This window comes from Anthonomus grandis, chromosome 1 (genome assembly GCF_022605725.1).
Source record: "Anthonomus grandis grandis chromosome 1, icAntGran1.3, whole genome shotgun sequence".
NCBI lineage: Eukaryota > Metazoa > Arthropoda > Insecta > Coleoptera > Curculionidae > Anthonomus > Anthonomus grandis.
Genome location: NC_065546.1, coordinates 51,656,076 through 51,684,021, shown reverse-complemented (window position 1 = coordinate 51,684,021; position 27,946 = coordinate 51,656,076). Strand labels below are relative to the sequence as shown.

The following is a 27,946-nucleotide window of genomic DNA, read 5'->3' as shown; positions in this document are numbered from 1 at the left end:
TTACAAATCTAATGACGTTTGCTAAGTCGTATTGCATTGTTGAATAGAAAGACTTCTGAAGAATTGACTTTATCAAAAAGCACAGAAAAAGCAGTTAAGAAATAATGGCGGATTTGTCTCGCCCTGGTCTTGAAATTCTCGCCAGAAGGTGAGATAGTAAATAAAAAATATAACATAATCTGAGGGCTATGCGGCGTTTGAAATAGCAAATTCACTGAAAATTAAAAGATACTTCAAAAGTAAATCCATGGCTTTGGCATCACGGTAAGGCACCATCTCACACACCTATCATTTTGAACCTTTTATCGATTTTTTTGCTAAAAATTGAAAAACTAAAAATAAAATCTTGGAATGCTGATTTTAAAACCCAAACTTAAAAACTCCATTTACATTAATAGCAAAGGCATTTTTTTTGATACTCAATTACAGGTCAACAAAAAAACTTGACTGCGCCTCATAGCGCGAATAAGTAAATATCAAAGAGCCACTGTTCAAGGAATAGACAAGGAATTAAATGTTTACTATAAGTAGAGCTTTGCTTAGAGGCTTTTTTAACTGTCGTTCCGACTGAAAAAAAGACCTACCTAGTGAAGTTTGCAGATGTATTCTTCACTTATAGAAAAAATCTTTATAAATTTCTATTACACCAGATTCTTTTAAGCTGTTTTTCTCTTTTAGAATATATATACTTAGATGTAAAATTCTTCGAATCCGCTACTTCAAATTGAGTTATTGCGCAACCGAATCACTAAAAGCCAAGATATGTTACTGTAGTATTATGCAGGGTATTTTGTAGAAAGTCTGGATAAAAAAAAATAAGGCTAAATTGGTGCGGGACCTCTAACAATGTATGTTAGCCCATTTACCTTTCTCCTGTGTTATGATAAGGAAGATTTTGGTCATTTCTATTGAGGATCTGGAAAAGTTGATTTAACGGAAAATAATTTTCTTTTTGCTTTTTAGTTCTTATAAGTAATACATCTAAAAATGATATATTAAAATGATATATTAAACGAGTTGAAAGTCTGAACAACAGTTTGCATTTCATTAGTTAAGACACAAGTAATAATATCGTCCACATATCTTTTAAAGAAGGGAACCTTAAAAGACAGCTATGACAAGCACTTATTCTGTAGTTCCAACATGATTATATCGACACAAACTGGGAAGAGCTACCTACCTATCTTACCCATTCCCAACCCAAAAATTAACTTATTGAAATTACCCCCAAAATTAAAATAATTTTCAAAGGTGAAATTTAATAACTGAACAAATAGACTAAACTGTTGGTTCCACTTCTTTTGCGCCTTAAACAAAAAGACGATTGTATATTATATATAAGCATTTTTTGAGGTTAACTACGGTTTTTATGATTGTGAAGTATAAGGTTTATGGACAAAAGGTTTTTATCGCCCTGTGGATGGTTTAATATAGGTCGAAACGTCAGCAGTATTAAGATCTACTGAGTTTTACTTGACCCTACATCGAAACTCACTTAGCAAGAAGCATTAAAGATTTTTGAAAAAACATCAATAGATAATTTAATCTTACGTTATCGAAACACGTATCGAGATTAGAATAAAATATCGAGTTTTCATTAGTGGCTTAACTCTTTTATGATTTGAGTTTTACACCAAAGGTTCCAATTGGAATCAGTTACTATTTTTTATTATTTTCATTATTTTTGAGTTCAAATAAGACTTTTAGAACTTTAGATGTGAATCAAGGATGAGGAAGTTAAGGAACGGTCTTTAGGCATTTGCCACTGTTTATAGAATTTAGAATATGGATAAAACTGATAAAGTATACAAGGGCGGGCCTAAGCAATTTCTTAATGGCAGGATATATGGGTAAACGGTGATGCTCCTCAATAAAAAAAAATCTTTTTAAAGTATCTATTGTAAAATAAAAGACCTAATATTAATTTATTATATGCTGCATTTGACGTATGCTGTTAAGTCTATGCTTCATTAGAGCGTTTCTTTATTTCTTAATTTAGGTTTACTGAATTAGACATAAAGGAGGCGATTCAATTTACTAGTCGAATTAATTTCATAACTCTATCTAAAAGAGTGGAAAATTTAGTAAATATATGCACTATTGAGTTCTTTTCTTTAATAGCTCCAACTTGGTAAACAAAAATTAGTTTGGCTTTCAGCATCCCAACTGTAGATGCGGTTTTTTACTTTTAGATAATTTTACTAAATTCCCTGAATCAACTTAAATCTTTTTGAGCAGTATTATAGCATCTGCGAAAAGCATTCGGGTAATAAATCATTTATAATGGGATACCTCAAGGATCTATATTAGACCCAACAGTCTAATATAGATTCTCATCGGAATCGTGACGATTTCGGAACATATAAAAGCGTTTGTTGACGGTTGTACTGCAGAATGTTGACATACCACGTAAGACAACGCTGTATAGATGCTTAAAATATTATTTAATCTACCAGTGCTGGTATGGTGTGGAGGAATTTCCCATAGCGCAGAGGCAGATCATGTATTTTGTTCGTGAACGTGCACCAACTTATTTTCCTTGCTAGCGATGAGGAATCATTTGATCCAAGCTTTTGACAGCTGTTGGATAAAACGTGATGGTCCACAAACTTGGCCAGCAAGATCACCAGATCTTAATCCACTAGATTTCCACATCTGGGTCAACTTAAAGACTTTGGTTTAGTCAGTGCCGATTAATCCTGAAGAGCAACTACGGAAACGAATTATTTTTGTTCCAATCAAATTATGCAGATCATGGAGAAAAAGAGCAGATGTCTGTATCGAAATGAATGGTGGTCACATTGAGCATTTACTATGAATGAACTAAGGAATGCATTATTTTAATAAGGAATTTTGCTAATTGGTTTATTTCGTTTTTTAAAGCAATAAGATATTTTAAAAATCATGAAATTTTGATTTTTTAATTAATTATTTAATAACTACATGGTTGCTTTTGAAATGCCATAACTTTCATAAGTGTATGTTGATTAACTATATTGATCTAATGTTGATTAACTATGTTGATCTGTTAATCACGATTCAAAAAAAATAACCTTAAAAAAGTTATTCATGAAACAACCCCCTACCATTCAAAGAACTATCCTTTCAGATTTTCCAAATAATTTTTTTGTAACACCATTTGATTTAGGGTCAAAATTTATAGCGGAGGATTTTTTTCGAAATCTTATCTCGTTTATTTACAATTTAAAAAAAAATAACGTTTTTTAAGTTCACTTTTTAGGGGTACTAAAAAAGTGAATTTATAAATATTTTAATTTAAGAACTCATTAATATGCATTTACCGCCCTTTTTTATTACTATTTTTAGGAGTACTATTACTCCCCGAATTTTTTACACCATTTCAATGATATCCTGTATTTGGAATACGGCGTCTGATTTAAGTACCTAGGGGTCATCTGGCAATAAGTAGATCTGATGATGCTTTATTAGCGAAACATGTAACCTTCGTGACATATAAAGATGTTTTGAGACTGAGACTTTTATTTTTTCTCTAGTTACGTAGGTCTCTTTGAGATAATGGACGAGTTCTTTCAACACACTAATGAAATACAAAATTCCATCCTATTAATTTAACAAAATTGTTTCTAGAACAGATGTATGTACATACACCTTATACGTAATATATTATAAAACACTATTACTATATACCAAATATTTAAGAGATCCTTTTCATATTATGTATCAAAATATATTAATAGATATCATATTTCGGCTTTCTCTGTTCAACCCAAAATATTTAAGAAACGAGTTAACTAAATAATTAATTAACGGACTTACTACTTCGCAGTCAGTGATTTGGAGTCGTGGTCTTCCGAGATGCATACTGAATCTGCTGATTTTTTTATGAAATTCTAATATTACCTTCTGATGTTTTTTTAGGTTAATAAACTAAACTATTATTTTTATATTGTGAGATGAAGCCCTTGAAAATATTACCTTTGACACTCGAATTTTGGATAGTTGAAAAAAAAATGACGCTGCCAAATACGTTGATATAAAACTAGATTATAAATAAAAAAACTTTAATGTGCCTATCATTTAGGTTCGTTACGTAAAACACTCGCCTTAGATTATTATATTCTAAAGGATGCTACAAGAGAACAGTTGAACCAAGGCAACAGCAATTGCAAGAACTAATTTTAAGCTAATAAAATTGAATTAAGATACTATATTTCATTCTGAAGTTTCTGTACGTTTAAAAAAATATTATAGTAGCTACTGATGAATTTTTTATCCGCCGAGTTTATTCCTTACTCAGTATAACCTCTCTTCCCCCCCTTGGATTCCATAGATCCTGCTAATCCCATAAATTTGTAATTAATACTTGATCCGCTCAATAAAACAAAATAATTAAATGAGTGATGCGTTTCTGCTCGATGAGACAGCTCTTTTAGCAAAGCTTAGCTTTTAATTAAAATACTTATAAACTTCTTTTTAAATTTATCTTGTCCCCTTTTATAAATATCCCAAAAAAATAACGTATATCTCTTTAATGCCTGTCCAGCCTCATAATAGACGTTAAGTGAACCGTAGAGCGGTTAGGGAGACCCCTTTCAACATTATTACCCCAGAATTCGGCGGACGATCCCGAATTTCGTAGGGCCGCTTCCCCAGTAAAGCTCCGCCCCCGCGGGTGCATCTTAAGCGCTAAAACGCAGGCGCTCCCCTTTTCGGCAGTCAGGTACGCCTTTTACTCATCATATTTCATATTTTCAAGCCCCCCCATATAACCGCCGAATTACACCTTCATTACCTTTTTATTACTGTAAAAGTTAATTTCGCTCGGGTGAACTGAGCTGAAATCCCGGGCCGCATCCACCACCCACCCCCGCCTTATGTCTTGTGATGGCGCTGGTTATATTAAAACCCAGTGTAGAGTTTATGTCTGTATTTTTTCTTGTTGAGTAATAATAGGTTGCGTATTATTCCGTTATTAAAAAATGAATAAATTAGGGTGCATTTTTATTAAATTTTGATATTAAAAAAAGTTTTCGTAAAACCCTGTTAACAAGTTTAGCTTATTGTCGAACTTGCTGAGTCTTAAGTTTCAACTCAACATAGGAGAAATACTTAGAACACTGAAAGGCTAAAATTAGCATTGCTATGGAACTATGGGCAGTTTGTTTGCTTGCAACATCTCTGATGCAATGATGCCAAATGCTTATGTAGAAATGGCAAAAAAAACACACTTATCATAAACATTTTTTACTTATGTTAAGGTGCAAAACAATCAATAAAATATAAAGCTTTTTTTTTCATAAAATATGATAACATACTCTATAAAGCAGTCAACATTCAAAGTTAAATGAATATATGTAGATAACGTATATTAAAGAAAAAGGCAACAACATCGCAACGCCGCTCGACCGCATTGTTGATTTCACCGACACAAGTAATCTTTACCAGTGACGTCGTCAAAAAATATTTACATGATAAATATTTATTATTAAAAGATGATGCTTTAAATTATAAAAAAATATTACCGTTTTTGAACTCTTTATGCGTTTTTTTAACGTACTTCATTAGAGTAAAAGTACTTATCTAATAAAAAGGATTTTTATGGATATTAAATATTTTATCTTTGTTATAGAATTCTTAATAAGTTTTTATTATTCTACGTTTATGGCAACGGTTGTCCCTTGATATGATGATATGACAATATTGGTATTTACTTGTGAAAAGATCGGCTTAAATGGCCTTTTTCCCACGATGCGGCACAAACGGCACAAGTTTTTACTATTGTAATAATTTAAAAAAATACTGAAATGACTCATTTTCCTCATTTTCCAACGACTCTTTTTCCTTTTCCAATAAAAAAACTAAACAAAAAACACAGAACTTCACAAATGCCGAATGTAAACACAAAGTCGTTTGTGAAGATGATATTTCCCAAGATGACTTTAGTTTTTGCTTACAATGTTGCCATTTCAAATTTCTGAGAAGCTGTTTTAGGAATAAGAATCTTTTAGAATATTTTTTTTTTGCTTAGAAGATGTTATTTTTGCGCTTAGAATAACATATATTTACTTTTACTTTTTATTTTTTATCCAAAATCTAACATCAATAAGTTCAATTAACATTATATGTATTGATATATAACTGAAAATTTCTTTTATTGAAAATGTGTGTAAACTTGACAACAGGGAATCGATGAATATGTTTGTAAAAAAACCCCTATCTTGACTCTGTATACATGTTGAACATAAACAAAGTTGTTGTTAATAATTCAATGTTCTAAGGACAAATACAACATTTGCAAAATATTTTCTCGCAGTGATTGGAATTTGATACAAAAAAGGAAATTTTGGAAATAAAGGCAAAGGAAAAGGAAAGGAAATAAAGGCGACACTAATTTCGTTATTGACCATATTATTTCGTGTTCGTTTTCCGGGAAAATATCTTAAATCTGGCAACGAGTTGATATTCTAGAACGAGCCTATTGCAGGTATTATCGGGAAAACTGGAAACTCGCTAAAAAGGTATAGTGACATATGGGAAGTATTTTGGAGCCGTACACCAGAAAACATAAATGTATCGTTTTAAAATATTCAATATATAGATCATAGGAATATAAAAGTCCCATATGGACATCCGTTAATTTCTTCAAAAAATCCATTGAATAAAATTCATAAAAAAGTCCCTTAGACAAAAAATTTGTCAATAAAAAGCTTAGAACATTGAAAGGCTAGAATTGGCATTGCCATGGAACTATGGGCAATGATGCAAAAATGCTTATGTAGAAATGGCAAAAAAACACTTCATAATATCATTAAAATTTGTCACTTATTCTGACAGGCACAAAATAATATTACTTACTAAAATATGAAGCATTTTCTTTAATAAAATATGATAAGAATCTATAAAAAGGTCAATATTCAAAGTTAACTAAATAATTAGTTAGTTAAGAATGCAGATAACGTCCCTATATTAGAGAAAAGAGCCACAATATCGCAACGCCGACAACGCACCGACACAAGGAATCTTTACCAGTGGCGTCGTCAAAAAATATTTACATGATAAATATTTATTAATAATATGCTTTAAATTATTAACAATATTACTGTTTATGAACTCTTTATACGTTTTTTAAATATAATGCATTAGAGCAAAGGTCCTATCTAAGCTATCTAAACCTATCTAATAAAAAACAATTTTATCGAAATTAAATATTTTATAATTATTATAGATATGTTAAAAGGTTTTTATTATTCTACGTTTCATCTTAAATTTAATACGTACTTAAGTTTCAGTTATACACATTGTAATTCAAGGAATATTAACACCAAACAAATGACCAAATAATATTTGTAAAATTGATAAAAGATCTTTTACTTTTTCATAGCTCAAAAGTATTTTTAAATAATCTAAAAAAGAACGACATAATATTTAGTAGAAGTATTTTAAAATAAAAATGTGTCTTGTAATTATATTTAGAGCAACAGCTCTTTTTAACTTTAAAGTTTTCAGGGCGTCTAAAAAATCTCCAACTTAAATTTTGAAAAGTGACTCCTTATAATCATTTTCATTTACCCATATACATATTTACAACTCCCACAAAACTTCTCCATAATTGTTCTATTCCAACCAGCTTTACTTCTTTATACTCTTTTGAAGCTCTGAAACATAACAGGCTCATAGTTTACCAAGAACTTAGTCTGTACGTAGTCCTTAAGATCTCGAATTGTATCGCATTGTCCAGGGGTCGAACATTTAAGAGAGTTTTTAGGGCTCTAGTTTGGGGCCAATTGCATAGGTCCTATTATGGTATACATTGGCCTGTTGTACTTAAATTTTTGCTTTCTCCCTGTATGGACGTCAAACAACGCATTGTATGTGAGAATAGATTTAACGACAGGTGAGTAGATCCAGTAAAAAATCTTACTGCTACGACAAGCTTTTCTGCAGATCCAAGCATGACACAATAACGTTTTTTTTTTGAGTTTTTTTATTAAATTATTATCAATTTTAATCGATATATCTTGATGGTCTTTATTAAGAATAATTAGATTTAGTTATCAGCAATTTTAAAAATTTATATCGGTGACTATTTTGGGGATTCAAAATCCACCAGGGGTTCCTCAAGGTTCCTCCTATACCTACTCAACAACTTCAGGAGCGATCATCACTACAATCGCCAGCTGAAAAACTAAAACTACAGGCCTGGACGGATAGGTGGATGTTGGCCTTTAAATCTATAGGAAAAGGCAGTTGGTTCCTCCTCCGATAGAAAAATACAAACACCTTACCGTAATTTTTGACCTAGGCTAGAGAAGCGAGATTTTAAATCTCAGCTTGAATTCCTACCTACCTACTTCATTCTCAGGACAAATTTTCAAAAAGATAAAGTTGAAAATTGGGTTTAAACTTACCGGACAGATTTCTTTACGTAATGTCTACACAAAAAAAACACATGCATAACATGACTTTTTAAAATTTTAAAAACGGAATTCATGGAGTTGCATATTGCCTAAATAAAAAAAAGATATAAAATCATTTTCAAACAACCAAGAAGATTAAAGATTAAGAGACTAAATAAAATTCCTCCAATTGGGGTCACTTACTACTAACGAAAACCTCTTGATAATACCGTTAGGAAAGAGCTCCCTTATATTTGCACGATGGAAGTTGTAGAACATCTACTTAATTAAAATAAGATGATAACATTTTTTTTTCAAATATTGTTTCCTCTTTCAATTTGCATTTTGACTTACTCATAAAAAAAACTCGTAAAAAAAATAATTTACATCCAAGATATTATTTTAAACTTGTTTCATTCAAAAAATTAAGAAAAAAATATTTTATTTGAAAATAATGATGAAGCTGAAATGATAAGCCAACGTATTTGCTTATTTGCCCTATGCACGCTTTACTTGGAATATGCAAATACGTTTTTGTCCACCTGACTACCGAATGCAATTAGTCGTCGATTTTCATCCGAGGTAACAAGTATAATCCTGAAGAACGTAATACTGCTAAACCGTTTTGATGTTTAGGTTAATTGGATTAAGTAGCCATCAACCATAACAAATCCTTGATAAAGGGGTTGATTCTATTTCGTCGTACAGAGAGAGATTTAAAGAATTAAAGAACGTTATAAGTAAACTTGATTGCCAATAGTTTTAGAGTAACATAAGTGTATTGGCAAATATTGCCATCAATTTACCAAGGATTCAATTAATTCGCCAATAATGGGCCGGCTGAATTGTATTTGCTGGGCGAATAGATGCCGGGAAATTTGGAAGACTTTAAAATGATAACAGAAAAGTTAAACAGTAATAGGATCTTGGAACAAGATTAGTTTGCTAAATAGTTATATTAAAACTCTATAAAGGTTCTTTGGTTAAATATTTAAATAATTTTTTTTTACAAACTTTTTTTTATTACCATATATTTATTAGGGGTTTATGAGAAATAAATCGTATTCGTTATTACTACTAATCGTATCCGTTACTACTACTTATGTCCCATTCTTAAAAATACTTTCATACACTCTGTATATAGGGTAGCAAGTGGGTTGGGTTGGTTGGTGTTTATATGTAGGTAATAAATAATAATGAATTACGCTATATACTCAAAAGCAACCATAATAATATTCTGCTTTATTTCGCAATGCTAGAGAAATAGTTACCCCCTATAACTTCAGACTAAGCCGCAAACTGTAATTATAGTTCTCAAGGTCGGCCATACCGTAACAAAATTGATGTTGTCGTAGTATATTTTGTTCATTAACCATGTCAGTTAAACAGTGCGATACTGTGAAAAAAGACGAACGGGCAGGGCCGGGCGTCGCGAACAGGATTTTTCCCTTAAAATCGTTTTTGCGGTTCTCGACGGGGTTTTCACCGCAGCTTCTCATTTAACGACGTCATTTACAGGCACCGCTCGCAGTATGGACAACTTGATTCGTTTTGCTTTTAGTAAAATTTCTTATAGAACTCAATAAATCACTGCGCAGGAAAATCACTATTGAGGTAGCAAAAGGCTATATAAGTTTCCCAACATTGTTTCTTTATGCAACAGTGCAGTTGTGGTCTTCTTAAAGCTTCATTGGCTTATGCCGCTCATTCTTTAATAAGGTTTAAATGTTAAGCCTTAAGCACAACTTCAGTATTGATACGGAAAGTAAGCTCCAGTGATTAAGTGTGTGTTATAATTGAAAATTTTTGAGTAAGTTTTATATCATGATTAAATTTATTTATGTTGAGGTTTTAATAAAAAAATATGAAAATAAAGCTTATTATAAACAATTTAATCTCTATCAATTAATCTCTATTAAGCATAAACCGCTGTACCTAAAGAAAGATTGCTCACTCCTACGCTAGAAAGCTATACTGTGTATTCAAAATAGGATGTTCTACTAAATCATAAATTTTAATAAGTGTATTTTTTTAAATATTGACAATACTAAGGAAATATGCTTTTATTTATTAATAAATAAATGTTAGTGGTTTAACAAGAAGTGGTTCAAATCTCTATATCCTTCATATTTATATCAAAGTGTTTTATTTGCTATATTTTATAAAACGTAACGTAAACTGCTTTGATAGAAATATTTTATAATAGTAATTTCTCTTAATCATATCCGATTTGCACATCATTTAAATGGGTCTTCTATTTTTATTTATCACGAGTGACAATCTCTTTTTTAAATAATTAATCTAAGTTTAAATAAAATAAACCAGGGAACATACTCTTTTTATTCTCAACGTTAGGTCATAATATTTTCATGTGACTCACGTTGATTGTCCACTCTCATTTCAAAGTTTTTTCTTGGTCTGAAAATTTGCGCTTTTCTGAAAAAATCTATATAGAACATTTTAAAGCAAAAATTTTTTGAGTGTAAGAAATGGTTTGTGCTCAACGCAACTAAATCTAATCCAACCTACCCCAACCAAATCCAACTAAACCCAACCAAACACAACCCAACCCAACCAAACCCGCCTGTAGTGATTACTTTGATTTTCTTCAATAGGTTATGTCTGTGAAATATCAATATTCTGATAGTTTATTATAAACATCAACGGTCTCATTATCTATTATAATCAGAAGTAAATTTCATTGAAATATTACTTACTTATTTCTGGGTATCATGCTTCAGAGAACCATGATGTGTTACAATACGCTCCGCTCTCAAGTAACATAGACATCCTTAGCTTGAACACACTTTTTATAAAATATTTCTATTAAAATTTAGTTTTTCTGTGTTCAAACTGACTAAACAAATAAAAAAAAATATTGCGGATAGGATGGTCTATCTATAAACTTTTTTCTTGCTAAACACAACCGTGAATTTTAGACTTATTTCTTTTTTCCGTCTTCAATAAAATTATATGTCTAAATTAATTATAAATTTGGTTTATCCCTTTTACCCATGTATTTTAATTTTTTAAAAGAAAAATTTGATTTTTTGTAAATCAACTCTTTAATTTTTTTTGAAAATTTTTGACGTAAACAGTTTTTTTATTTTTTTGTTTGTTTTTAGTTTTTTTTTATGTACACATTTGTGTACATTGGTAGTCAATGGTATAAAAGATAAATTAAAACAAAAAAATTACTTTGTATGATATATTGCAAAACAGTTGCTTTTTTTTGTAAGGCACAGGTGAACGTTACATATTTGGCATAAAATTCTTGACCGTCCTTTACAGCCTGGTACTTTATACCTAGATGCAAAGTCTTTTTCGTCAATGGATGGCAAATGGTCTAGTCTGTCTAATTGAACTTCGGCCACTGGTCTAATTTCTGGTCTTACTTTTAACGGTTTGGGCGTTGAAGGACCGGGACTATCAGCTGCTGGTCGCCCCCTTTTCCTAGTAGATGTTTTTCCTGCCAAGATTAAAACCTCAGCAACATAGGCTCTAAAGTGAAGCAAATCTAGGACATCATTCTTAGCCACACCCATGTTAGCAGCTTTTTCTTTATATTCCAACCAGCCGTTTACGCATGCCATATCTATGGCATGAGCAAACATTCTCAGAGTCCACTTTTTAGACCTAATAAATGTCCGATACAAGGTAATAAGGAAATCCATCTTGTCAACACCCCCCATGTTAGAGTTGTAGTTATTTATTACTTGTGGTCTTGAAACGTAAATGTAGCCCTTCCCTTTTTTATCCCATCGCCGGCACTTGTCTTTAGCACCAACTCCCATATAATTTGATGCCATTACAACTGGCCGGTTGTCGTATCATTTTGTCATTATGACTTCCCCATCCCCGCTAATAATTTCTTCGGAACAACCTCGACCTTTTATTTTCATATCCTTATCGGACGAAAATGGCGGATTTTTAAATCTTTCAGCTCTATCTTGCTGTGCACGTTGTATATATTTGCCTATTTCTTGCCTAGGTACTGAAGTAAGTTATAATTTGAAAAATAGTTGTCAAAATATAACTGTACCCTAGGGTGTAAGATTCGTTCAGATAATTTTAGTACCACTGCAGCACCCGAACCAAATACATCAAGTTGCTGTAGGTCAAGTTCAGTAGTAGATCCTTGATATATTATAAAATCATACAAGATGCCACTGCTGCCACATAGCGCAAAAATCTAAATTCCCATGGTTTGGGTTTGTTTTTGACGTATTGCTTGACGTTTAAACTGCCTTTGAACGGCACCATTTGCTCGTCCACACACAATTTTGATTCCAATGGAAGGGAAAGGCATCTTCTCCTAATTGCATCATATAACGGACGCACCTTCCAAAATCTGTCACTGTTGTCCAGTTTTTCGTGAATATTCACGAAGTGAATATGTTGTCGCAATTTATAAAACCTGTTAACAGTCATATTATTGGAAATCAGTGGAATTTGTAATTTATGGTCCCAGTAAAACTTAATTCTTGGGTAATGTAGATTACCCATGATGATATGTATTCCTACAAACGTTTTTAGTTCTTCAACAGTCGTAGGAACAAAGCGGGTTTGTTGCTGAACAGCGTAAAGATTTGTATATTCCATCATGGGTTGAAAAATATCTGCAAAATAATTACAGAAAAAAAAACGCTGGGCTTTCTAGCTGAACTACTGGTTCTTCTTCTCTAGCGTGCTACTCTATGGGTGGAGTGATATACTACACATTTTTTCGCCAGAATATATCCTTTTTCTTTAAAAGACCATTGTTTTCCAAATAGTCTTCTATATTGGATTTCTTCGACTTTTGTGGAGTTTTTGCCATTATGTTGGGAGCAGGTTTAGGTTCTGCTTGTTCTAGATGCTCAGTCTCTTCACGTTGTTGAGTTACAGGTGTGCTGGGAACAGGTTCAGCCTCTTCCTCCTCATCACTCATTGCTTGTAATTCTACAAGATAAAAGTATATATGCTACGCACATTATATAATATACTAGTTCCAAGTAATATACCATCAGGATCATCATCTTCATTGAATTCGCCGTCACTGAGTCCTTCAATGTCTAATAATCCGGCTTCTATTATATCTAATAGTTCTCTATCAGTAAGCGGCCGATTTCGGCTCATTATAAACGTGGATTCTATAATATTTAACTATTTAGTAATATAAAAAAGAAAAAAGTACGATAAAATTTACCTTGTAATTTTACTTCTCTGATTCACAGTGTACACAAATGTGTACGTGTCTTCAAAGACAAAAAAAATGTACTTACGCGAAAAAAACTGAATGGATCACTGTTAGCACTCACAATACCACCTTTTATTAATTTGTTTTTATTTTTTTTTACTATTTTCACCACAAACAAGACACCACAATAATCTACCAGATAACCTTGCACGCGTTACTCAAATATTGCTCGCCAGCTGTTAAAATTACAGTAACAAACTTTTATTGAAAGCCCCTAGAGGGCGGCATCTATACTACATGTAAGATCCTAATGTACACAAATGTTGACACTATGAGCAAAACAATAAATTCCTTTCTGAATTTATATAAGGATGATGATAAATTCATATACACAAATGTGTACACAGTGAGTGAAAGGGTTAACATGGGGTAATGAATTTTAAGAATAGACACGACCCTTCTGTGGCATAGCTCTAATAGTAGTGGGTTTCTGCAGGTCTCTCTGTCACTGGACTTACAAGGATTGAAAATACAGTTTCTCAAATTTCTTGTCATTTAATCCATCTGAAATTAAAAACGTTTTATGTTTTAAAGGTCACAAAAACACTTAAAGTAATTATCATAGATTAGGACCTTAAGTTTGAACAACAATAAGCTTGCCAAGAAGATATCTCAGAGTTATTTTGCTTGAAGAGTAAAAATTCATAATGTTGGTCAATCAGTGGGTAGGTCAGTCTACATTATCCTAATTAAATTATTACTTAGTTATAATATATGTTTCTGGAAAAATGCTAGCAGGTATTTGATCTAGTGTATCTTTGTTTTATTGAACAAAGGGCCCCTTTTTGTAACCCTTTACAGATTGCTGTGGAGTAAATCTAAAGAATCAAGATCTGATCGGTGGAGCCTTATTCAGTTCTGTAACGTGGTACATCACCACATTACAGAACTTATTCATTTTTTTGAATGATTCTTTTGAAGCAATTTATAAGCTTAAACATAATATTACAATAAAATTTATTAAATATGAAACAAGACCCTTTTGATCTCTTTCAAAGACAAAGACAAAACTATTGGATCTGTAGCAAACACAAGAGAGTATGCTGTAGCGAAATGCGAGCGATCCCATAACATAACGTGTAATAACAAGCGGTAAAATGTTAGAAATCAAAGCAGGAGCGCGGTGGTCCTAAAGCAGCAGCGGCGAATTATTAACAGTGATAAATGGCCCTACTTTATTGGCCGGGTGGCGGCACCCCTACGATTCACAACAATGAAACACTCTCGAGAGCTGGAATGCGGGGGTAAATGCCACTTAGTTCTACAAGCCCGAAAGGGTCCCCCCTCGTGCTCATTCTAATAATAAGTAATTGCGTAAAGCTAAAAGTCACGGGATATAGAGAATTTATTTTGGCAGGGGGGCTCCTTGCTTTATCTGCCACTCGAAGAAACATATTAAAAAGCGGATTTTATCTTGGGGAACGTCCTCTGCGATTGAGCGAGCGATTATTTGACATGTAAATTACGTTTTAGTTATGTCTTTGATAAAATACCTTTATTGGATGCCCTGTAATTATAGCTCTTTAAAATTTTCAACGTTTTATTGAAGTGGAAGGGTCATAGTAAATTCATTTAATTTAAATAAAGGGGTTTAAATTGTATATTTTTTTTAAATTTTAGAATTCATACGTGTAGTGTCACTTCTTCAAATATTTATTTCAAAAATTATATTGCTTGATTGTTAAGACCAATTTGTTGTTGTTCAGTATTTTAGCTGGAGACATTAAATAGCTGAGTTTATTTATTTATTGTTAAACCAGTAACTAATAGTATTTAAATAATACATTTGAATTACTAGTCAGAACATGAACATTCAATTTTCTAAAAAAAAAAAGAACAAGAGATATTAAGAATAATTTTCAATCCCATCAGAATGATAAGAAAAGGTCTATTCGGTTATAATTTAGGTGAAGTTACTTGAACAAGTATAAAAACTAAAAACGTTTAGTACACGGCATTTTCTTTATAAGGCATTGGCGTGCATATAATTTTTGTTTCTCTGGTTTAGTATATATAGTAAAAATGTTTTTTTACAACCAACAAAAACATTAATCAAGTGACGCAAAAATCATAGTTAGATTTAAGGACACATATTTTTTACACAGTTTTTTTTTTAATTATAACAAAATTTATCAATAAAAAATTAAACTAAATTGAGTAAAAATGCAAATAAATTCAAAAAAATAGTGGTTCGTTGCAATACGGGTATAAAGCCGCGTATCCACTAGCATTAACATTTGTAACAACATTTGTAAACGTTTGCGAATATTGATAAACGCTTGCCAAACGAAGTACCCACCGATCAGCACATGTTGTTTGAAATTGTTCACAAAGCAGTTTTGAGAGTGTTTGTCGCGTATCTAGATCTTTTTTTATTTTGAGGAAAACCGAGAATAGAAAAATTGTAAAAATGGCCCTGTTAAGTAGAAAGAAACTTGCCGCCTGTGCTGCATTATCAATTTCAGAGTTTCGAAGCAGCTCATTTCTAGAATAATTCCTGAAGTGCCGCCATCATGAAAGCATTAGCGAGCTATGTAAATATCTATTTATCTACAAACGTAGAATATCGCGTCTCCACTGAAATCAGGCAGAAATCCACAAACAAGTCAAATCCTTTGAAGTTACCGACTTTTCGCGGAACAGTGACAAACGCCTGCAAATGTTTGCAAATGTGAGTGACCGACGTATCCACCGGATAAACATTGTGTTTGTAAACGATTGCAATGTTTCTAAACGTTCCGTTTGTCAGGTGGATACGCGGCTTAAGATTATGTCGCCGCCATGCTGCAATAGAATATTGTTATACTTGCCTCCGTTGATATTTGATTTTGATAAGCCCAAAAATTCCCACTGGACAATGAAATTTCATTGTTTAGCGGAATTTTTTGGTCTTATCGAAATCAAATATAAGTGAAGTTAACTACATATTCATAATTTTGCACTCAACATTTTTTACGTCCAAAAGTGCTTATCTACCTATTCAACCTCACTATCCATCTCTTCAGAACTGGATTCGTTATTGGCATTAATTATATTTGGATTAATTCACGGTAAGATGCAGTATTCGCCTTCTACACTTTTAACGTGGGATACACAGGTCTTCCATAAATTGCTTCTGTCGATTTCTTCAATGACCGTTCGTATATTGTCTAGCACGGAGGCGCGTAATTGCGGTTTTGATTAATTTTACGCAACCGTTTCTTAGTTGCTCCCCAGACCATCTCAATAGAATTGAAAATACAATAGTATGGAGGCAATCGTAAAATGGAGTGGCCATGAGATTCGAAAAACTGTCTAGGAAATATTCATTTTTGAACTCTTGCTCCTTTATTATTTGAATAAAGTTATTATTCAAATAACTTTATAACAACTAAATAACTTAACTCCTTTATTATTTGAACTTGCATGTTTTTGCTCACCATAAATTTAACTATATCAGCCTTTTTACTACTATACTCTATTTCAGAAGTGTATAGAGCAATAAACTGGGGAATTCCGTTCTGTTTGGCTACATTTCGTGGTAGTTCATAGGCGCAGGTACTTATAATATTTATGAATTTAATTTTCACGGATTAAATGCCTTTATTTTGAAAGAGATTAAATACTAAATAAATACTTTTAATCCTTTTGTATAGGTACCTATCTTTTAACGCTTTGTAACATGCAAAAATGGGGTCAGGTAATATATACAGACTATAAATACTTTTAAATCATATTTTAAACGTTAGTAGTCACTGCTACGCTGTAGTGTAATCACAATATTATTATCCCAATATTTAAAAAATGGAGGTATTCAGTCCAACGAAAAGATGTACTAAAAATTCTCCACTATCGCTGAGTGAAAAAGTTATTATTTTAAATGTACATAATTGCATAAAACACGATTACCCTAGTTTTACTGTGCAAGAAATTGTTGAAAAATGTTCTCGAATGAGTGGAATTGGAAAGTCCACCATTTTCAAATTGTTGCGGGAAAGAAAAGTAGCAGGTCAAGTGGAATCTCCCAAGCAAAAGCCAGGACGACCTACAAAAGTCCTTGATGAAAATGCTAAATGTATAATTCGAAGAAAAGTTCACTCTTTTTATTTTAAAAAGGAAATACCCACCCTAGACAAAATTATATTATAAAAATCATAAATGATATTCTTAAGCTTTTCACCAACTCGTTTGCGTTTAAGTGAGTGATCTATTACATCACCGGCTTTAACCGCTCTAATAACAGTTGTGCGACTAAGCTTGGTCAACTCGCAAATTCTCCTACAAATTTTATTTTGACGAATCGCACTCACTAACACTTTCACTTTTTAAACTAGAGTACATATTTAAAATAATTCTTCTGATTGAACGTGCAAGTCTTTATCAGGTTGTATACTAGGTCTAGAAGAAAAGATTATTTTTAGAAATAAAATTGAAAAAAAAGATTTGGTATCATTAAGTCCTATAGTAAGAGAGAGAGTTGAGAATTGAATGATGTTAACTTGGCATTGTATAAATCTCTATTTTATGGTCGCAAATTTGCACAGAAAGGTGTTATTGAATGAACGCTTTCCTAACTCCCGCATAAATACAAATTTGTGTATTTGCATATTTCTTAATTTTTTTTTTTAAGTAGTAGGATCCTAAATGACTCCAACAAAATTTGAGTTCAATGGCCGTTTCCAGGAAATTTTAAGCAGATTTTAGTTATTCATTTTAATGTCAATACTATTTAACCTTAAATTCTATCTTAAAAAACAGTACTGTTTTTTTATATTAAGCAAATATTAACGATATATCTTTTAAGGTATATTGTATTAAAAATTGTAATTCAGCTTTAAAATATATTTAGGTAGAAAATGACACATGTTAATAAATTGACAAAATTACATTTTTAACTGTCTTTTTGCCCCTTAACAGAATTATAAGAATATTATTTATAAGATAAGAATATTTGCCTATTGCATTTTGCAGTTGTGCTTCCTGTAGGTGCAAAGCCCTATATTGTCCTGGATTATTTTAGACACCTACCAACATAACAATGATATCAAAGTTTATCAACATTGCATAAAAAATTAAAGCTCTGTCACCACCCCTTAGTCGAGTAGAGAGCTACTCGACTAAGAGGTAGTAGGCTCTCAATGTTGTCTGTTGTTAAACTCTTTTTTGATATCCATACACTTAGATGATCTTCTTCATTTACTAGGGCGTCCTTTTTCGAGTTCTGGCTTTTAGCTGTCCAAATGCTTTTTGTAATTACTACTCCTTCTTAAATTAACAGTTCTACCTTTAACAAATCCAAACTGCACCCTGATTGCTCCGATGACTAACTATAACTGAACTCCTAGGCTTTCTAGTTTTAGGCTGAACTCAAACATTTTTTACCAATGACAAGTATTTCTACGCTTGATAATTAATAGGAGTATAAATTATTAATAGTACCCGTGCTCAACAGATTTTGGATACATACATTTCTTAATAAGAAAACTTTATTCTGATAATCACGTGCAAGATGTTTATGACCAGAACAGTTACCGCACCGTGTATCTCTAACATATTACATTAAAGTTAACGTACAGTTTCCGAAATGACATGACTTTTCTATAAAGGGCTCACATTAAAATACAGTCCTATTAGTATTCGTCACCTTTTTGTATACTAAGAAATTCATTAAGGAAATTTTCCTTTACAAACTGCTAGTTTTGTCTTAAAATTGCACCTCGAGATCCAATGGAGTTTCACGGAGCTCCAATGAATTTGATGTAATCTTAATATGAGGAAAATGCTTTTCTGGTAATCTTGACTCATTTATCGCCTTAATTCGCCAAATGCTTCTTTAAATAAAATGTCGATCAGCTAAACAGCCTTCTTGAGCGCCACACTTAACTGCTCTATTATTACTATGCTTACTACTTATTACTTTAGTTCTACCTGTTGAAAGTATATTCGTATCTATGTTTTTCTATCTGTACTCAAACAATAACAAAAGGCTCTGACATAGCATAATTTCCAATATTTTACAGATTGATAGGAGTACTGACATAGATCGAAAATTTCTTAAGCAAAATCTGGTTGTCCACATTAAGCTACATGATTTATTATAGCTTATAATAATAAGAGCTTCTCGTGCTGTTAGAATTAGTTGACATTATTGACTGTAAGTTGCCGAAACAATGGACTTTTCCTTTTTAAAAAGCCATTTCTCCATAAAGAAAATTCCTATTAAAACAACTTTTATAATAATTTGTTTACCTAACTACTTTTTTTAAATTTTACATTTAAATATAATCGACAATGTTTTTTTCCAGGTATGCCAACATTAGCAGTATTATTTATTACATTGCATTTAGCAATTATTGTCATCATGGAATCTGATGGAATGTTTCTCCCAAAACGGGTAAGGAATTTTAAGTTATTGGATGAAATATGATAAGTGTTCAACGAATGTCTAGGCCTAGTATTAATTGCTGCTTTTATAGATTTACCAATAACATAAATATTATAAAGTAGATGTATTTCTTTTGTTTTTTAAAGAATTGATAACTTAATTAATTAAAACTTTTTGCATCACATACTATGGCTTACTTCTGAAAATATTCAGGTTAGCGGATTTATGTATATTAATGAAGGATTGTTAAAACCTTGTATCGCAGAATATAGAGTTTTTTTTAAAGTTTAAATCTGTTTCTGTAGCGTCCTAAGATTAGTTCCAACATTATTATAACAACAGATGCAATTTGCGAATTGCTTTCGATTTTTTGAATGGCTGAATTAGCTACCTAGCTAGTTCAGCCATTAGCTATTTAGCTAAATTCTAACAAAGCGAAAGAGAGTTATTGTAATCAAGACGACCTCCTTGATATTAATACCCAGGTGCGTCAGATAGGATTACCTCCGAAGTTGTTCCTCATGGCTTTTGTTATATTGAGGAACAGAATAAACTGAGATTGATATAAACTTTAATAAAAAATACTTCCATAAATATTTCATTTGCAATAAAATCTAATGAATATTCGTAAAGCTTAGCAAAACCTTTAAATTTCAGCAACCTGAGGTTCATAATAAAGCATTTCCAAAGATTGGTCATGAAATAAGCCAAAGAAGCAAACCTTTCGACATGAAATGCATTTTCTATTGATCAAAAGGCATTTTCTGACGCTCACTGATTTTTTATTTGTACCAGTGACGTTCGTGTATGGTTTAAACTAAATATTTTTGATGAAAAATATGATACACCAGTTTTTTAAATTTTTTTTTTTGTTCTTGTAATTCTCATTTATTTCTGAGCAATTTAATCTCTTGACTTTCTTTTGTTCGAGGGTGCGTATTTGATTAAAAAAATATAATCCATCTACCTAAATGTATTACGTTTATTATTAATGTAATTCTAATTTTTGTTTTAAACCAAATTAAAGAAAAAGAAATTAAATAATTATTAAAAATATTGAAAATGACCACCCTTTGCCATTATGCAAGAATCTATACGTTACCGCAATTGTTGACGAAATCGATGAAAAATTCCAGGAGAATTTTGAATTATGGCACATGAATTAATGATTCGATTTCTCAAGTCATCAATATCCAGTACCAGAATCCTATACACCAAAGTTTTTAAATGACCCCATGTGGTAAAATCTAGTAGATTCAAATCTGGTGACCGATGTGGCTAAAACTGACGACGGCCTCGGCCTAACGATTTGGATATATTATGTTTTGTCTAAATACCGACGTTCTAATAAACTAAAATGAGCAGGAGCCCCATCGTTCATAAACCATATTACTCTTCTAACACCTAGAAGTCCTGGAAGTATGTCTTGGAGAAAACGAGTGTATGTCTTCCCATTCAATCTCTGTAGTAGAAAATATGGGCCAATAAGGTGGTCTCCAATGATTTAACAACAATTTTCTTTAAATGTATTTTCAACCCATACATTTAAAGAAAATTGTTATTGATGTTAAGCTTCAACTATGGCGTGGGGATTTTCATCTGCCCAAATGTGGTTATCATGGTAGTTAGTGATTGCCTCTTTGGAAAAATTAACTTCGTCTGTAAACAAAATCTACCTTAAAAACTGAGGGTTTATCTCAATGACTTCTAACATCCAACGAGAAAATTCAAGATGCCTGGGAAAATCTCGTGGTAATAGAACCTGGACTCGTTGTACGTGATATGGATATAATAATTGATCTTTTAAAATAGTCCATACCATCATATGATTGACATGTAGCTGCAGTCTTTCTAGTACTGATTCTAGTCAGGTTGTTCATTAATTAAATTAAGTACTACTTCTTCTCATTTCCGGTGTTCTAATATCACGTTGGCGACCACAATCATGTTTTATTGGTTAAAAAGTTTCAGTTTCTCGTAGTCTATATATTTACTTTAAATCTTGCACGAACAAATAAAAAAAAATAGTGAGTCTCCTAGAGAAAATGCCTTTTGATGCATAGAAAATGCATACCAAATATTACTAAAATATCTACAGGGGTTTCACAGGTATTGTAAAAATACATATATTTTTCTTCAATCTGTACCACCCGGTATCTCAAAAGTTAGGACTTTTAGGACATACGTTCATATAAAGTTTTTTTCTTAAAATTTACCCAAGAATCGGCCCCTGAATTTTTTCGCGTCTATTTATTTACACCCTGTATATTTTTTTTTTGCTTACATACTTGGGAAATAAAAAGTTAAATTTTAAGTAAAATTTATTAAAAGTAAAATTTAATATTGTTTTTTTTACCTTTAGATAACACCTTATCTAAATGCCAGAGAAAAAATTATTATGGACCCTAAGAAAAGACCATTTTGTAATGCTTTTACAGGTAAGTACGCAACAAAAGTCATAAGTACAGTAATAAGTTAGTCAAAGAACACACATAAAATGCATACTCTTCTTCAGTATCAGTCTTATCCTTCCTTAATCAGTTTTAATAATCTTCTCCCGAAGAAGCTAACATCGTAAGCGAATCGCTTATCAAGAGTAAAATAAAGAATTTTGGTTCGTCGTAAAACTGTTTAAACTAGTAACCGAAAAGCTTTTTAATGATATAATAATCATACCCACATTAATAACACACATTAATAAAAATTACATTAATTCGTGTGAGGGTACAACACTATTTAATTAACTATACATCTAATCAATCTAGTCAGTAAGTAACGAATAAAATAGCAAATAGCGTGCATTGCAAATGAAACAGGAGCTTGCGAAATAACAAAAACGATAAATGGAATAGTAATAATAATACTTAACATTAGATCGCGTACTAAATATGGGATGCTCCAGTATCCAATAGTAGTCGGCAAAAACTTATCAGAATTTTGGTATCTGGGTTAGGAAAATTTGTGGTATTAAGCCTTAAAAAGAAAAATAATAGGAAATACCCAGGAAATAATACTAATAATAAACTATCTGACTATTAGTGCTGGCCGGATAATTCATCTTTTTCAGATCATATACGTTTTATTAGCCTATAGGCTACTCAAAAATCAATAATTAGTTTGGTCATTTGAGTAAGGTATAAGAATTAAGGTTTCGATCAATTTTCTGATGCTCCTTAACTTAATACTCGTTTAGTAATAATGGACACGGCTTAACCCAAAAAAAATTATGTTGCAAGCGATATTAGGTACCGAAGATGTAGTTTCACATATCGTTAACATAAACTTTATTAAGCTATTAGTAATACTCTATTGGCTAATTTTAACGCCAAGATTCCACAGAGCTCATTAAACCCTGTCGGCAAATTATATTGCAGGAATATTACATCTGCAATATTGCGTCTTGCAGAAATATTGCACATATATTACTAGTTCATTACAGTCATATTGCAGCAATGTTTTAATGTCCGCTTTTTTCATTGCATCCGCAACATTGCTGAAGCATTAAAGCAATTATTCATGGGGTATGTTACTGTAATATTGCATTAATGTATGTGCTGTATTGTAGTAATACTCACGTAATATTACTTATATCTTTCATTTATATTGCTGCTATATTTTATATTAAATTTGCAATATTGATAAAATATAACAAAATTAACATTCCATTCTTATTGAAAATATTATTGATGAAAGGTAATGAATAAGTTAAAGGATATATTATATATTGCGATAAAGTCATTTATTATAAGAGAGTGAAACATACAGGAATTTGTGTTTGATAAATATATATACATCTATATATATGCAGTGATACAACTTACGTCACTTTTCCCATTCTTCACACAGTGAGCATGAATTAAGTTGTATGAGTGCCAATTATAATATTACCAATTAGTTTAGGAATAAAGTTTGTAAATTGTGTAATATAAGTAATTGCGCTTTTGGTTGAATATATATGTATATTTACACACCTGGATAATAATAAATAATTGTACTATCTATATATTTCGATTATTATAGTATTATATTTCATTGAAACCCACTTAATAAACATTTGTTTGTAAAATTTACCAGATACCTGTGAAATTAATCAGCTATTTAATCAATCATTATAAGGCTGTAATATTACACATCGAATTTCAGTGATATATATCACATTTGTGACGGTTATTAAATATTGCAAAAGTATTGCAGGTGCAACATAGGTGCAAAAAAGTTAACAGTATATACGCAATATTGCATATGAAATATTAGAATATAAATTGACATAAATATTTGCTGGAATTTTATATAAACAATATTACAGCAATAGTGTGCTTGCAATATACATGCATCATTACACTAGCATTTCACTGATATATTGCATTTTCAACAATAATGAATTATTGTAGCAATAAACATGTAATATTATATTTGTTATTTTTTAAATGTAATATTAGTGTAATGTTGTAACAATATTACAGAAGTAATATATCAAAAGAATTATTGCTGCAATATAACATATCGACAGGGAACAGTCGTATCTGAAACCAAACATCATTACTTTTAACATATGAGCTCATTTGAAATTCATGATTGGTTGCAATGGATTACTCTAGAGGGAAGTTTCTTAACTAAGTGACTAAAGTTATTCTGATTCTGTATCACGATTGTGCTTTATAGGTTCCGCCACTTTCTTCAAATCACTTCTTATCCCAACTGCAGGTATGATTTGTCCAGTTTGTTCAGATTAAAAACTCCGGTATGTTTCTAGTAAATTAGTTAGCGTATTTATACAAGAAAATTATAGTGGCCAGCTAATGCGGCTGCACATAGCTCTCCTGATAGACGAGTCATGACTTACAGAAGGTTAACAGAGGCCAATAGGCTTAGAAAAGGGCGTGAGTTCTAGGCCCTTCTTAATGGCGTGCCCTGAATTTTCTTCCTCCTCCAAATACCAACGGCACTTTAAATCGTCCGCAATACTTAGAGTGCAAATATGGAATCTTTATGACTTTCATACACTCCGGTAATATACTTGGTGCTTACCTTTTCGACCGTTATATCCTTTATGGCAGCTCTGCTGAGCAAATTGATACTACTGTGTTCAATTTTTCTGTTTGCATCTTAGAACATTGAATGCCTAGAATACGTTTAGCTGCAAACCATAAGCAAGGTGTTTGAGTTCACTATCTCTCAGAAAATGGTTTGTCAATCCGTTCAAAACTTTTCAACCATGTTGTATTTTACAACAACTATAAAAAGTATTTTTTAACTTTTTTTATTTGCTATCCAATAATATATACTTTGAGACTATTCAACAAATTTTCCAGAATAAAGAGATATTCTAACCAAAAGTTAATGAAAAAAACCAACTTGGCAACGTAGAATACCACATATCTTTACAATGCAAGTATCCAATGTTGCCGCTTATTTTTGCATGCGTGTGAAGCGATTGTTATCTGCAGCAACCAAAATCGAGAACGCAGCACACGTCGTTTGCCAGCAACCTATTTATAGTCCGCGCCAGCTATTATTTAATCGATCTAATGCCCGTATCTCCTATAATTCCCAAGAAATTTTAATAATTTTTTGTCCACATTTTAACATTGAATAACTAGATAGATTTATGAGAGTTTTTGGGAGTTTTGAAAGTTTTTTAAATTTCTTTAACATTCATTTTTACAAATAAACCTTAGTTTGTAGAGGTTTGTAACAGAAGACTAAAAATCGAATTAGTTATTGATTGTTACTATCTGGCAAACAATTATTAAAATTCCTTAGGAATTTCAAGATACGGGCATTATATCGACTTAACAGCGAACGCGGACTATAAATAGATAGCTGGCAAACGGCGTATGCTGCCTTCTCTATTACTTGACTACACATTTTTATTAATATTTTCCTAAAGGAAATGAAGGGAAAAACCTTAATAATTTTGGTGTCCAATATTCAATAAATACTGCACAAATATGGGGTCTTTTATAATGTTATAACCTATGAGTATGACACTTAGAAAATTGAATATGTTGCCGTTCTGTATAAAAATTTAACGATTTAAAGAATCCAAATTAAAAATATTAATTATTTTTATTGATGTTGCACAATCAATCAATCCAAAACAGCCAATGTTTATTCTATAATTATATAGTATATGGATTTGAATGTTATAAGGTTTGTATTTTTATGCGGCGTTTACGGGGAAGGCAAATGGTAACACACCAATGATTCGACACAGAAGTTTTCTTAATTTTAAAATATTTAACTAGAAGTTCTCTATAATTTGATAGATCTTAATCGAGCTTTGTGTAATGTGTAATTGAGTGTTCTCAGATTTTTTTATGCGGAATAAATCTCGCCCTCTTTCGAACTGTCTTTTATTCCAAATGGTTACCGTACTTTTTTTGAGTAAATCAAATTCGGTAATAATTTCAAAGACTAAAATGTTTTAATAGTACCAATATTACACAGAAATATTAAGAGAGTACAAGAAAGTTTCCAGTCCACACAATTTTTTAATACAGATTTAATACATATGCAATCTACCTAACATTTCTTATTTTATTTAAGGTTGTGGTCGAAAACGGTCTAATCTCCCAGCTCTCACCCATACCGGTGAAGAAGTCGAAAATCCTATCAACAGCTTATTAGAACTGAGTGCTGAGCCTGCCGTAGAAGATTTATCAAGACAAATCATGTCCGAGGCAAAACTATGGGAGGCGATTCAAGAAGCCAATCTGGAAGTGAGCAGACATAAACATCAACCAATTAACAACGGTGATAATGAAGATATCGGTCTTTTAGATCGAAGTGCTGCTTCTTCCTGTGCGTTGCCGCCGTGTTATATTTAATATCATCATATTAAAAATGGCATTGCAAGATATAGTTGCATATACTTGACTTTATTGAACTGAGTAACTAGTTTAAATGAAATAAAGTTCTTTACCTTAATAATATGTTTTTCATGTTTTCTGATTAATGTCTTGTGGTTAAAAAAGACTCACTAATAACTTCTAGTGACACCTCGACCAATCTTGTAATTACATATATTTATTGACATTTAATTCAAACGATTTCGTCCATTAGAACAGTATACACAGATTTATTTAGCAAAATCAATACTAGGTCAGATTAGGCTTTTTAAAACTAGATGGTGCCACTAGAATTAGATACAGCAAAATTGAATTTTATGAGATGTTATGAGAAATAAAGATCGATACTCTCTACTGCCAACCATAATACGAGAAAAGGTATTGAGTAAAAAGGGCAGGAAACAAGAAGAACAACGTGGTTGTGGAAGTATAAGTTTTGCTGTTTATACCAACGGCACTTGTAGTAAAAGTAGTAAAAGTAGACTCCAACTATGCGTTTGGAGTCTACTTTTTCTGCTAGTTTCGCAGATTCTAGCCTAGTTAAGGCGTTAGCTTCCTCGCTACTAGCATTACCTAAATGGTAAGTAAGGTATTGGGGATTACAAGGTAAGCTCTGGAATCTACTGCACCAGTTCCTCTAGGACCTTTAAACACTCTAGTAATTGTGTTAATGGCGGCATTGTTGGCCAATCACTTAAAAAGAGTATGTTGCAGGGTCTACAATTCAAAAACTTCTGTTTAGCATTTTAACACAGAGGATACGCATTTGGATTCATGTCGCCCAAATTGCATTATTTAATTTTAAAATGTTGATTTTAGTATGGCCAGTCTCGCTGTCCTCCAAAGGCAAGGACTAGTAGGAATATGGACAAATAGTCACCTTGCTGAGTCAGTTCTCTTAAATTGCATGTCAAGGTTCAGGAGTCGAGGATCAAACAGAGCCTCAAGGGTTTTAGTTCTAAAGGGTTTTATTGAAAAGCGATCAGGAAAACCCTAATCGGAGACACCGTTCAACCTGCTCTAACTTTCTTCTTTAAGTAAGATCAAACAAAACTGGTAATATACTCTGCACTGAGAAATGCGTTAACTTTCAAGAGCTTGTATGTTTATTTAC

The 27,946-nt window shown here is 31.8% G+C and overlaps 3 protein-coding genes across 5 annotated transcripts in view; 1 reads left to right on the top strand and 2 right to left on the bottom strand.

Annotated features, from left to right (window-relative positions):
* LOC126738148 (cardioactive peptide) overlaps window positions 1-26,914 on the top strand; it is a 50,013-nt gene extending 23,099 nt beyond the window's left edge. For 2 of the 3 annotated variants that reach the window (XM_050443345.1, XM_050443329.1), the window contains exons 2-4: window positions 19,902-19,990; window positions 22,344-22,419; window positions 26,531-26,914. In XM_050443345.1, coding sequence (XP_050299302.1) covers window positions 19,904-19,990; window positions 22,344-22,419; window positions 26,531-26,811 — 444 coding nt within the window. In that variant the 5' untranslated portion in view covers window positions 19,902-19,903 and the 3' untranslated portion in view covers window positions 26,812-26,914. Of the gene's footprint in view, window positions 1-9,787; window positions 10,189-19,901; window positions 19,991-22,343; window positions 22,420-26,530 lie in introns of those variants that run through there. The other variant, XM_050443336.1, reaches the window with a different exon arrangement.
* Window positions 11,573-12,187, bottom strand: LOC126735784 (piggyBac transposable element-derived protein 3-like). Its single transcript, XM_050439905.1, has one exon. It carries the CDS (start codon window positions 12,185-12,187, stop codon window positions 11,573-11,575), a length of 615 nt encoding a protein of 204 aa, XP_050295862.1.
* Window positions 12,209-13,496, bottom strand: LOC126735704 (piggyBac transposable element-derived protein 3-like). Its single transcript, XM_050439816.1, has 4 exons — window positions 13,382-13,496; window positions 13,137-13,319; window positions 12,539-12,997; window positions 12,209-12,372 (listed from the first exon to the last, which is right to left on the bottom strand). The coding sequence occupies exons 1-4, from the start codon at window positions 13,494-13,496 to the stop codon at window positions 12,209-12,211; spliced, it is 921 nt and encodes a 306-aa protein (XP_050295773.1).
* Window positions 26,915-27,946: the final 1,032 nt, after the last annotated feature.

Coding starts and splice junctions, on each gene's coding strand:
- LOC126735784 (XM_050439905.1), bottom strand. CDS start 12,187: ATGGCATCAAATTATATGGGAGTTGGTGCTAAAGACAAGTGCCGGCGA.
- LOC126735704 (XM_050439816.1), bottom strand. CDS start 13,496: ATGAGCCGAAATCGGCCGCTTACTGATAGAGAACTATTAGATATAATA. Junction 13,320..13,381: donor TGAAGATGATGATCCTGATG/GTATATTACTTG, acceptor TTTATCTTGTAG/AATTACAAGCAATGAGTGAT. Junction 12,373..12,538: donor TGTGGCAGCAGTGGCATCTT/GTATGATTTTAT, acceptor AACTTACTTCAG/TACCTAGGCAAGAAATAGGC.